Source organism: Vigna umbellata, chromosome 9, assembly GCF_029865625.1.
Source record: "Vigna umbellata cultivar VRB3 chromosome 9, Vumbellata_1.0, whole genome shotgun sequence".
Lineage (NCBI taxonomy): Eukaryota > Viridiplantae > Streptophyta > Magnoliopsida > Fabales > Fabaceae > Vigna > Vigna umbellata.
The window spans coordinates 32,389,247-32,402,117 of NC_142173.1; the positions used below are offsets into that span (position 1 = coordinate 32,389,247).

Here is a 12,871-nt window from a genome sequence, read left to right on the forward strand (position 1 = left end):
GAGCATTGTTCAGAACCTTGCTAGCATAATAAATTGGATGAAACTTTTGTTCTTTCCGCTGGCCAAGGACAACTCCTATTGCATAATCACTTGCATCACACATTAATTCAAAATTTTGATTCCAATCCGGCGCTACAATTACTGGAGTTGACACTAACTTCTTCTTCAATATGTCAAAAGCTTTCAGACAGTCTTCATCCATCATAAAAGGAACATCCTTCATCAAAAGATTACTCAATGGTTTAGCAATTTTTGAGAAATCTTTAATGAATCTTCTATAGAATCCAGCATGACCAAGAAAACTTCTAATCCCCTTTACATTTGTTGGTGGAGGTAGTTTCTCAATGACTTCTACTTTAGCTTTGTCTACCTCAATTCCTTTAGCAGAGATTTTATGCCCCAATACAATTCTTTCAGTTACCATGAAATGACATTTCTCCCAATTAAGAACAAGATTTGTCTGAACACATCTTTTGAGGACAGTGTTCAAATTAGCCAAACATCTTTGGAAAGAATTTCCAAAAACTGAGAAATCATCCATGAATACCTCAATGCATTTTTCTAAGAGATCTACAAAAATTGCCTGCATACACCTCTGAAACGTAGCTGGAGCATTACATAATCCAAAAGGCATCTTTCTATATGCAAAGATACCAAAAGGACAAGTAAAAGCCGTCTTCTCCTGGTCTTTTGGATCTACCACAATTTGGTTGTATCCAGAATATCCATCTAGAAAACAATAGAAAGCCTGCCCTGATAACCTTTCTAACATCTGATCCATGAAAGGAAGAGGAAAATGATCTTTCCTAGTAGCTTTATTCAGCTTCCTGTAATCAATGCACATACGCCAACCAGTGACTGTCCGAGTAGGAATAAGTTCATTCTTATCATTATAAATTACTGTCATCCCACCTTTCTTTGTAACCACCTGTACTGGACTCACCCATTCATTGTTAGAGATTGGATAGATGATACCAGCTTCTAACAGTTTCAACACTTCTTTTCTGACCACCTCCTTCATAACAGGATTTAATCTTCTCTGTGGTTGAGCACTTGGTTTATAATCTTCTTCCATAAAAATTTTGTGCATGCAGTAAGTTGGGCTAATACCTTTAAGATCTGATATTGACCACCCAATTGCTTCTTTGTTAGCTTTCAGAATTTCTATCAATTGCTCTTCTTCTTGTAGAGATAAAGAGCTATTGATGATGACTGACTTTGTTCCATCTTCTTCTAGAAAAACATATTTCAGATGTGACGGTAATCTTTTTAATTCTGGTGTCTATGCTTTGACTGCTTCTTCCTTATCAATTATTTCGAATATTGGATCTTCCTCTGGACTCTTTTTCAATGTTTCTAAGTCCATCAAACATTCATAAATCAATTTCTCTTCTTCTTTATCTAAATCTTCACATGCATTAATGAGAGTTTTTTCCAATGGAGAAATATTTCGCACCATCCTTTCTTGCACCATACAAACTTCATCAAGTTCATCAAATTGAAAACATGCCTTGTCATCATTTGGATATGTCATGGCCTTGGACACGTCAAAAGTGACTTCTTCATCATCAACTCTCAATTTAAGCTTCCCATTCTCTACATCAATCAAAATTCTAGCAGTCTTCATAAAAGGTCTCCCAAGAATAAGAGGAACATCACTATTTCCTTCCATCTCCATCACAATAAAATCCACTGGGAATACAAATTTGTCAACCTTCACTAGAACATCTTCAATCACTCCATATGGATATTTAAGAGACCTGTCTGCCAATTGAAGAGCCATTCTGGTTGGTTTAATTTCCAACCCCTGAATTGTTTTGCACATGGATAGCGGCATTAGATTAATGCTAGCTCGCAAATCAATCAATGCTCTTCCAACTTTCACATCTCCTATGGTGCATGGAATAATGAAGCTTCCCGGATCTTTAAGTTTAGGAGGTAGTTTCTGTATGATTGCACTACAGTTACCCTGTATATTGATAGTTTCCTTCTCAATGTACTTGTGTTTCTTTGTGAGGAGTTCCTTCAAAAACTTTGCATATGCTGGCATCTGTTGCAATGCTTCAGAGAATGGTATAGTGATCTCCAACTTCTTAAACAATTCCATGAATCTTTCCAACTGCTTTTCTTTCTCCTTCCTTGAATAACTCTTTGGATAAGGAAGTGGCTTTTCATACTCTTTTTCTTTTTGTCTCTCCTCTCTCTCTTCTCTCTCTCTTTTTTCTCTCCTCTCCTCTTCTTCTCTCTTCTTTTTCTCTCTCTCAACTCTTTCTTTCCACTCACATGTTTCTTTTTCACTCTCACTCTCATTTTCTTTCTCCTCTCTTTCTTGTTGTCTCTCCTCTAACACTCTACCACTTCTGGTCACAACAGTTTTACACTCCTTTCTGAGATTATCATATTTCATCTCATCAACTATTCTCTCAACATAAACCTCCATATTTTTAAATGCAGCATCCACATTATGACAATAAGACGCATTCGTCTTCAAGAATCTTTGGAAAGTCTCTTCAAGCTTTGTTGTTTTCTCAACTGGAGTAAATTGCATCTGCCATTTTTGTTGTTGCACTTGAACCATTGAGACCTGTTGTATTTCCTGTGGTATTTGAGAAAGTTTCATAGTTACCTCTTCAAGCTGTTGAGAGATAATTCTATTTTGAATAAGCAAAGCCTCATTTGATTGTAACAACTCCTTCTGACTAAGATCTCCTGTTTCAATGTTGAATTCGTTGTCATTAGTAGCCATATTTTCAATAATTTTAGTTGCTTCCTCTGGAGTTTTCCATTTAATGTTTCCTCCTACTGAGGCATGAAGCATCATCTTAGTTCGTGAACCAAGACCTCCAAGGAAAGTTAGGACTACTTCTTCTTCTTTGAAACCATGCATAGGAGTTTTTCGTAACAGACTTTTGTATCTATCCCATGCATGCCCCAGTGATTCTTCCATGCCCTGCTTAAATGAAGATATCTCTTGCTTGCCTTTTGTTACCTTTGATTGTGGAAAGTACTTGTTTAAAAACTTGGTTACCACTGCTTCCCACTCTGTGAAACTTCCTTCTGGAAAAGAATTTAACCAAAGCTTAGCATTGCCTCCTTATGAGAAAGGAAACAAACTAAGTTTGATCGCTTCATCTGGCACCCCATTAATCTTGACTGTGTTGCAAATCTCATTGAAAGTAGTGAGGTGCTCATATGGGCTTTCATGAGATAACCCATTAAATTGGTTACTTTTCACCAGTTGGATCAGTGCTGGTTTGACCTCCATGTTAGCTGCATTGACTCTAGGTCTAGCTATGCTGTTAAAGTGCTGAGGTCCAGCTATATTGGTGTAATCAGCAAGAGTTCTTCTAACATTGTTATTCTCCATATTTTCTGTGCTATTGTCAGAACCTTGTGGTGATGGTTGTAACAGAGTTTCCGGAGGAGCAAAAAGTTCTCTAGATGTTCGGATTCTTCTCCTCCGTCTACTGTCTTCTAATCCTTCAAGCAGAGGTTCTGTTGTTTTCTTGCTCCTAGTTCGAATTGCCTCCTGCATACACAAGAACACAAAACCCTAGAAAAGATTTGGTTAGCACAAAAAGATATAAGAGAAGATATAAGATTCAGAAAATAAAAACAGAAAACAGAAAAACAGAAAACAGAAAAATAAAATCAAATAAAATACAAACTGAAAAATATAAAGAGAAAATAAAATAATACAAAAAAAATTCGAAATTTAAAATAAAATAAAAAAATAAGTCAAAGATAATCAATAATCACACAAATTAACCAGTTAAACCACGAGTCCCCGGCAACGGCGCCAAAAACTTGATGGACAAATTTATGATCACCAAAATATGATGTCACAAACTTGTTTTTCAATCGGCAAGTGTGAACGAATCGTTCAAGTAATAAACTTGGTAAGACCAAGTATCGTTCTTCCCAAAGGACTCACGGCCTAGTTTAGTTGTGTGGTTGTTTGATTAGCTAAGACTTAAAGACGAAATATTTGGATTTTATATGCAAAAGACGAAAATTAAATATGTATGCATGAAGTTTTGATCAATGGCAAAAAGCAAAGGATAAACACTTTCAATGAAATATATGTATGAATATGTTGTTGGGGTCAATTTCATCTTATCCACTCTCATATATTTTAGGAATTCAACATTCAAATCATCATTGTTAATGCCACTCTCTAAAGTACCTTTCAAGAAGGCTTCTCCCTAATCACGAGTTCATACAATTCCTAGCATTCCTAATGATCAGTTCATAAGTGCAGGAGCTTATCGACAACCAATATAATATTGGGAGAAATTCCCCGGATCTAGACTTCCCCGTACGCGCCCGTATCGACAAAACCAATAATCATGCATCGAATGAGTTAAACAATGCAAGCATTAAGCAAAGAGGAAAAACCCTAACTAATGATGAAAGAAAGCATAGATCTTAAATAAAAGATGTAAAAACAAATTCCATATATGAGAGCTTCAAAAGATTACATTGATTCCCCAACAAACATACAGATTTTAGTTCACCATATTCATGGTGAACGTAGATGAATAACAATGAAAGAATGAAAGATAAAACCCTAGAAAGGTGAAGAGGAAGCCTGAGCATCCAAGATCCTCCTTCAAAGGGGTGGAAGAGAGAGTGTTTGCTTCGTTCCAGCCAAAGATACCTAACCCTAGGAAACCCTAAAGCTTATATATTATTCGTAAATTACAGAAAATTAGGTCCAAGCCCATAAAAGTGCCGCTCAGCGGTAAAATACCGCTCAGCGGTAAGTGCGTGTCACGTTTCTTCCCCTCAGCGGCCATTTTGCCCCTCAACGGTCCTCCCGTGAACTCCAGAATGCCGCTCAGCGGTAAATTGCCGCTGAGCGGTGACTTCGGCTTCTCCTTTTGCACTTTTTGATGTCTTTTCTCATTCCATATCTCTCCTTCTTCACTTCTTTCACCAAATTCACCTTAAAACCTGCACAAAAACACTGAAATCAAGCATAAACCTGTCCAGCTCTCTTATTTATGAAAATATGAAGAAAAGCATGATTTCAAGCTAGTTTCTAAGTATAAAGGTTGCTTTTAGTATCAATTTTAAGCATGAAAATAACAGTTTTCAACTTTTATCGCTGAGCGGCACTCAGGAGCTCACGGGAGGACCGCTGAGGGGCAAAATGGCCGCTGAGGGGAGAAAACTACTCACGCACATATGATCATCAGTATTCTCGAGGGAGAGATTAAAATTGGACAAGGAAGGGGCCTCAAGGACAACCAACTTAGGTTTGATGCATCTGAGATCAAAATCAACAAGGCAAGGTGCACATATGATCAAAGAAAGTGGAGCATTTGAGACCGACCATTGACAAGTGGTAAGGTGTAAGAAATTAATCTTAGGCTCCTTAAGTCCACCAACCCCAATAAGACTGAGTTGAGTCAAATTAGGGAAACAAGCATTGATCCTGCTTAAGTCCTCATCATCCAGTCTCACAAACTCAAGGGTCAAATGTCTCAACGTTGGCATCAAACACAAACCATCCACGGATAACCACGCATTCCTCACGACCAATTTCCCAAGATTATGGCCTGAATAAGACACATTGCAAATTTCCATGAGAGACAAATAAAACTTAGATTCATATTCTTATGGGATGTTTGGATGGACAGAAAGAAGATATAAATGAATACAATACGTTTTTTTGGTTGATTTAAGAGAAAGTGTTTTAAAATAAAAATTCAATAATTTCTTTCCATCATATTTCCCTTCTACTCAAATTTCGACATTGATGGTACGTTTAACGGGAGGAAAGAACGTTGATGAACTATTTTCTTTGGTTGGAGAGAAAATGAAAGGAAAAAAAATGTAACTAACAAAAGTTCAAATATTATGTTTTTCTCTTCAATTCTACCTTCCAAACATACCATTAGGTTCTTTTAATATTATTTCATCCAGAGTAATCTAAACAAATGTTAATCTTCAACACAAATTGAAACACCAATTCTGACGGAAAGAATACGAAACACGCGCAAGAAACCGCATTCTTGTAAGAGAAAGAAAGTATGAAGAAAGAAAAATTGAGAATCAAGAAGCTAACAGGTGGAAGAGATGAGGGACAAGGCTTCGGATCGGCGCCAACAAGACTGGACCCAGAAATCGGAGACGGAGAAAGATTTCAGAGCGTGGGAAATGGATGGAAGCCACTCTCTGATGAAGTTCATGTCGGTAAGGTAGAGATCGTCGGACTCATCCTCGACGTCGTCGAAGGAGACGCCACCGAGGGCGCGATCGACGCCCAGCGAGACGGAGTCAAGAGTGGAGGTGGAGCGGAATACGAGGTGAGAGAAAACGGTCTTGAAGGGAGTGACGAGGTGCTTGGTCTCCGGCGAACGGGACTTGAGGTAGCGCGACATGGAACAGACCACGTTCAGCCACCGCACCTCGTATGACGCCGCGTTTAGACCCTTGGACACCGCCCTGCACCGCGCCACATCGGTAGTGTCCGTTAAACGACTCACAATTTCCACCAACAGCGACGCCGGAAGCTCCTCCATCATCGCCAATCGAATTGCGCAATTGCATTCAACATAGAGAGAGAGAAAAGAGTTTGTGTTTGCGTTTTGTTTTTCGGTGGATAAAGATAGTTTGAAAACATTGAGAATATTTTGACAAAGGTCACGTGGCAAAATCACATGGAATATAAATTAGAAAATGAAAAATGACGTGGAAATGAAGTGAGGTAGGATATCAAGTGGAGAGTTGATTTTGTGATTTCAAAATTAGAATTTGAGTTTGGGTTAGAGAGAACCTAAATAATCGTTTTTTCTCTTACATGCGTTGTTAGAGTTTACCATTCGTCTAAGTATTGCCGTTGACGTATTCCTTTCATCCATCGATAAGTGTTTGTTGTCGTTTGAACCTTTGGAAGGAACAAGCATCAAAAGGGATGCGTTTTCACCGTTTCGTTGTCGTTGGACTATTTGGTTATGCCATTTATATAGAATTTCATGTATAATGAACCATTCTCTGTAAAAATCAAAGTGCAAAAACTGCATTGGTAGCAAAGAGAAGATAAGTGGAGAATTCAGGCAAATGTTTTGTACAAGCAGGTCAATTATGAAAATGACATTCATTTTGAAGTGCCTAATTTATTCTTTAACGATTTTTGAACATAAGTGATGTCGACAAAATTATTATGCCATTTATATAGAATTTCATGTCTAAGAAACCATCTTTTGTAAATATCAAAGTGCAGAAACTGCATTGGTAGCAAAAGCAAAATAAGTGAGAGACACGTTAACTATGAAAAATGACATTCATCTTAAAGTGTCTAATTTATTCCTTAACAATTTTTTAATATAGAAGTGATGTCGAGACAATTATTATGTCATTTATATAGAATTTCATATCCAAGGAACTATCTTTTTGTAAAACTCAAAGTGCAGAAACTACATCGGTAACAAAGACAAGAGTCATTCTAATTTATTCCTTAACCATTTTTGAACATAAAATTGATGTCGAAACAATTATTATGCCATTTATATAGAATTTTATGTTCAAAGAACCATTTTTTGCAAAAATCAAAATGCAGGAAATGGTAGCAAAGACAAAATTCATTTTGAATGTCATTTTCACAGTTGATCTGTCTGTGCAAAATCTTTGCTTGAACTTTTCACTTATTTTGACTTTGTTATCGATACAGTTGGACAGCGGCGAACGCTTATCATTAAGTGGGAGAGACGACTATACAACATACAGACATTATGACGAACTGTAAAATCCAACAATGATGGACAATAGGCACACTTCTAAGTGGTTGGAAAGGGAGACGATTCTCTAGGGTTCTTGACACCCAAACTCAGATTCTAAAATCACAAAATGAACCCCTCCACTTAAAACCCCATACCACTTCATTTCCACGTCATTATCCTTTTTGGGTGACTGTGGAATTTTAACTATTTACATAGTTTGACGTAAGCGAAATGTCGAATATGCCCTTGCCATAAAGTTAACTATATTTCGAAAACCCTAGTGAGAGAAATAGGAGGTTTGGTTAGAGAATTTAGAGAGATGGGAAGGAGGATCCTGAACGATGCCTTGAGGAGTATGGTGAATGCAGAGAGAAGAGGGAAAGCTATGGTGGAACTCAAGCCAATTTCCACTGTTATGTCTTCATTTCTCCGAATCATGAAAAACCATGGTATCTTTTCTTTCTCCAGCCACTATTTTTATAATTTGTATTCTTTTTTCTAAAACTCGAAACCCCTTTTAACTGCTTCACAATTTCAAATCTGGCAATAATGAAATGGTATGAATTCGCTTTTCAAAAGTGATTTCAGTCTCTGAAATTTATGTCATCAGAGTTTGAATGACTTTCGTTGTTGATTTGGTTACTGTCATCCTTTTCCGTCTGAGTCTGAGCATGACTTTCCGTGTGTGAAATATCTTTAAGATTGCAAGGGTCCATGAACCGATATAAAGTTCTTTAAGATTCTAACAGTTACTCTGTACTGTGCCACTGTTAGTGTAGTTAATTTGGCTTAAATTCCTAATAGGTTATATCAAAGACTTTCAAGTCTATGATCCGCATAGAGTGGGGAGGATAACGGTTGAACTACAAGGTAGGATTAACGATTGCAAGGCTCTTACATACCGAAAAGATATGAAGGCAAGGGATCTTGAAGCCTACAGATTGCAGACTCTTCCTACTCATCAGGTTGGTTTATGTTAATGATTCGTTTTCGTGTCACAGCTTCCGACTGCTGTTTTTGTCTGATTGTGGTTGTTATAATTTGTGTTTTAAGAATGATATGTCAATGGAAATCAAAGGAAAAAGATAATTGTGCCTTTCTATTGCTGTGTGCAGTGGGGTTATGTTGTGATTACTACTCCTGACGGTGTTTTGGATCATGAAGAAGCCATTAAGAAGAATGTAGGCGGCCAGGTTCTTGGTTACTTTCACTGAAATGATCGTTGCCATGCTATTTTGGCTGTGTATCACGTTCAGTTATGTTTCCAGATAAACATTCAAAGATTTTTTTTTTCCTGTATGAATGTTATAAGATAGCAGCTCATGCATGGAGAGTATGATGAATTGCATTCGATGCTTTGTGGAAATTAGTCCTGTTTTGGTTAAATGGTATTTTAAACATGAAGGAATGTTATGCCTCCTATTTCTTAATGTACTTCAAGTTCCAAGTCATGTAGTCCAGGGTTAATTCTATCATTCTACGCAGTGGTTTCCTTTTTCTCAAGAATTGCAGTTTTGGATAAGAAGATATTTCATGTAAACGATGACAACGTTTTAATTAATCTCCATCCCTGTTTCTCAGTAGTCATTTATGATATGCTTAACAAATTCAAGCCCAATTATTTTGCTACATTTTTCAGCTCGTCAGTAAACTACGAATGTTGAAATAGACGTGTACAAATGCATTTGCCATCCAATTTAGGGTGAAATAAGAAATACCTCTGCTAGTGAAAATTTCAGCTCCAGATTTCTAAGTATTACCTTGTTCTAATATTTCATGGAAGACAGTGAACATCGGCATCATTCATATTACTAGTTAGATATGAAAATTTCAAAATAGTAAGTTTATTGATATTTTAATTTTAGATGTGTGCAGAAACATTTGTGATATGTGTGGCAGTTCATTTGTAAAGTATGTAAATTTTCAATTGTAACGTTCGATCTTTGCGTAGCAGTTGTAAATTCCTTCTATCCTTGCCCTTACATTGTTACGTATATAATAACATTATTAATTTTTTATCTACGAAAATTAGTGATAGGTTGTTGGTTATGTGTAGCTTTGAACAACTCAATTTAATTTCTGAAGAAAGTCACTGTATAGAGGTTTCAAAATTATATTCGGTAGATGTTTTTAGCTATTTTGTGTATTAGTGTTTCATCTTATAATCTTGAGAAATTCAATGGTTAGTTTTTCTTGTGAGATTGAAGTGTCCTCGATGTTGTTTTTGGACTAATTTAGGTATCCACCTTATTTCTGCGATACCAAACTTGACGTTCCATTGTAGGCCAAGAATCACACATTTTATTTTATTAATAGTAAACAGCAACACTCGGTGATTCACATTACAGTCAAATAACCCCACAGTTTGAGGCAAATCAATTTTAACATCCACAGGAAAAGCAGAATGAAAAACCAAAAACACAGTACATTAAGTTCACTTGGATCACAGCACGAAACATTCGGAAATGGTGTTTATTGAGCACGAAACAATTGGGAATGGTGTTCATTCAGCACGCCTGCAAATAGTGAAGCCATCACCAATTGAAACAACAGAAATTTCAACACGAGAATCATCTGCAATTGCTTTGTTGAAAGCTACAACAGCCTGCCTGTTTTTTCTTTTGGGTATTGGAACATCCTCTACAGGCCAGACAACAGTTCCACCCCAGAGGGTGTTATCATAGATTATTAACCCACCAATCTTCACCAGTTTAAGAAGCCGCTCGTGGTAATTCCAGTAGTTATCTTTATCAGCATCAACGAAGGCAAAGTCAAAACTATCCTTATTTGAATCCTGTAACAGAAGAAACAGAACCAAAATATCAAACAAAAACTAACTATAAAGTAAAAGGAGTTAGATCCTCTTACGTACAAGGGAGAAAGAAACAAAAGAAAAAACAAAAACTAGGGTCTTAATTTATTATAGACAATTTTCTGTCTCGTAATATGACATTGTTATGTCAGTAACATGACAGCAACACAGAATCATACTCACGTCTTCTAATAGTTTATCAAGAACAGGTAGAGCTGGAGACTGAATGAAGTCGATCTTGTGCTCTACACCAGCCTTCTTAATGAATGGTAGTCCTATCTCATAAGCTTCTCTATCTGGATCCAGGGCTATAATCTACACCACACAGACAATGGAGTTGGTGACATAAAACAGACATATTAAACGTACCAAATAACAAAGAAAAGTGCAAACCTTTCCATCGTCTGGAATGGTTAGTGCAGTGAGGAGAAGAGAGTATCCTGTAAAAACTCCCACTTCAATGGTCTTTTTAGCATTCAACAGCTTCAAGAGCAAGGCCATTAGCTGACCCGCATCAGGATCAGCGCCCATAAATCCCCTGCAGAGTGAAAATGGTAACTAAATTTATGAAACAAATCCCTTTATTGTTTACTAGTTGAGCACAGACATTGCTACCGCAAATATTCAGATGAGTGAAAAACTCTAGGTAGATCCTGAGAATGGGGACCACGATCAACACAATAACCACACCACAAATTCATTAAAACGATGTAGAAGCTAAAAGCAAGAAACATAAAAAAGAAGCAGATCTACAAGATGCAATGTAAAAGTAAACAGGTTATAATTCTGACTAAGCCTCGTACCAAAAACTGTAACTTATAGCAGTCTTTCGAGTTTCAACCGAGACATTAACTATGATAAAAGACTTTGTCTTTGTTGATTTTAATAATGTCAACATGTCTTGAGACAGAATTGTGGCAGAGAATAATTACCAAGGGTGTGTTGCGGTGGCATTCCTTAGCTCTTTGAGAGTCTCGGCTTCTCGAGGGTAAACGCTAGTCTCCAGTATATACTGCCACAACATTGTTGAATTGAATAATTTTTGAAAATGAAGCGAAGGAGAAAGTATTGTTTGAACGATAAGCCTACCTTGGTCAACTTCTCACTCTGCAGTATTGCTGGATTAGCGGACATTTCTCTATGCTTTGTTAAGCCTCTGTTTTTCTCTTTGTTTTTTTTTTTGTGTTGGACTTACAATGCGTCCCCTGTTTCGGCCATTTTAAAAGAAGTGAAGCGGAGGTTGCAGGTCGCAACCACCATTTCAACAAGCAATGAAGGCGGTGTGAATATGTCTTGAATGATTCAACTACCTTTGTCCTTTTATGTGGGTATTTTGAAGTTCTAAATTTTACCAAATTTTTCAATAACTAAACTTTCTTAAAAAGTTAAAATTGCTGTCACCTTCAGGTTTATTTCATGTTTCTTCTTCGAGGGAAGCCAGTACCCGATTAAGGTGCCAATTACGTTACAAAATTTTTGTTTTAGCCGATGACGTCATTAGAGGATGGAAACTACTCTATCAACCTTTTTTTATAACAATGATGTGAGAAGTTGCTCATCCTTATGCATGTCACTGTTATCACCATAACCACCAGAGGTCGTTGTTCTCCTTCCCTTTCGCAATCATTGGATGCCACCGACAGGAACACCATGATAGCAACAGCAACCCACGTTTTCAACACAGCTACCAAATTCATTTATTTAACTGTTCCTTTTCGTAGCTTTTATTTATTTTTGTTAGAGTAACTTATCCACTTTTACATTTATTTAACATAGAATTTAAAAGTAAAAATGATCTTAAAAAATATTAAATTTTGCATTTTTTTCAAGAAAAAAAAGATAAAATTAAATTAATAAAAATATTTAGGTGTCTTAAATAATATTTTCCCTTTTATCTAGAGATTCAAGAAGAAAAAGAAAGGTGACGGGAAATAATGATAGAAAAGAAAATATTTAAAAAAAAAGTAATTATATTTTAATAATTTTTTTGACAATAAATTATGTATTATTATTTTTTTATTTCGTATATTTTAAATAATCAATCACAACTTATAAAAAAATTATCTAAAAAATTGTTAAAAAAACTTTTTTCTTCAAAAAAATCATTCAAATAAGTTATTATTCCGAAAATAAATCTTTGAAGTCATCTTTTGAAAAAGATTTCCAGAAAAAAAAAATCAGGAATATATTTTCTTTTTTCATAAACTAAATATTTCCTAAATACATTTTCTATTTCCGGATTGCATTTTCAAGAAGTTTCAAAGTAGGACAAAAGCGGGAATGTCACTTTCAAATAAGGGTAAAAGTGAAAATTCAATAAATTGAAAAGTGT

At 36.2% G+C, this 12,871-nt stretch overlaps 3 protein-coding genes across 3 annotated transcripts; 1 reads left to right on the forward strand and 2 right to left on the reverse strand.

Annotated features, from left to right (window-relative positions):
• Positions 1–5,121: 5,121 nt before the first annotated feature.
• Positions 5,122–6,618, reverse strand: LOC148193248 (F-box/LRR-repeat protein At4g29420-like). Its single transcript, XM_088099392.1, has 2 exons — positions 6,074–6,618; positions 5,122–5,564 (listed from the first exon to the last, which is right to left on the reverse strand). The coding sequence occupies exons 1-2, from the start codon at positions 6,531–6,533 to the stop codon at positions 5,122–5,124; spliced, it is 903 nt and encodes a 300-aa protein (XP_087955518.1). The 5' UTR covers positions 6,534–6,618.
• A 1,364-nt stretch (positions 6,619–7,982) lies between these two features.
• On the forward strand, positions 7,983–9,178 carry LOC148193249 (small ribosomal subunit protein uS8my). Its single transcript, XM_088098452.1, has 3 exons — positions 7,983–8,176; positions 8,532–8,692; positions 8,843–9,178. Exons 1-3 carry the CDS (start codon positions 8,047–8,049, stop codon positions 8,939–8,941), a joined length of 390 nt encoding a protein of 129 aa, XP_087954578.1. The 5' UTR covers positions 7,983–8,046; the 3' UTR covers positions 8,942–9,178.
• Positions 9,179–9,988: 810 nt separating this feature from the next.
• On the reverse strand, positions 9,989–11,814 carry LOC148193250 (putative caffeoyl-CoA O-methyltransferase At4g26220). Its single transcript, XM_088098451.1, has 5 exons — positions 11,629–11,814; positions 11,472–11,551; positions 10,933–11,077; positions 10,723–10,854; positions 9,989–10,521 (listed from the first exon to the last, which is right to left on the reverse strand). The coding sequence occupies exons 1-5, from the start codon at positions 11,671–11,673 to the stop codon at positions 10,231–10,233; spliced, it is 693 nt and encodes a 230-aa protein (XP_087954577.1). The 5' UTR covers positions 11,674–11,814; the 3' UTR covers positions 9,989–10,230.
• Between the last annotated feature and the right edge of the window lie 1,057 nt (positions 11,815–12,871).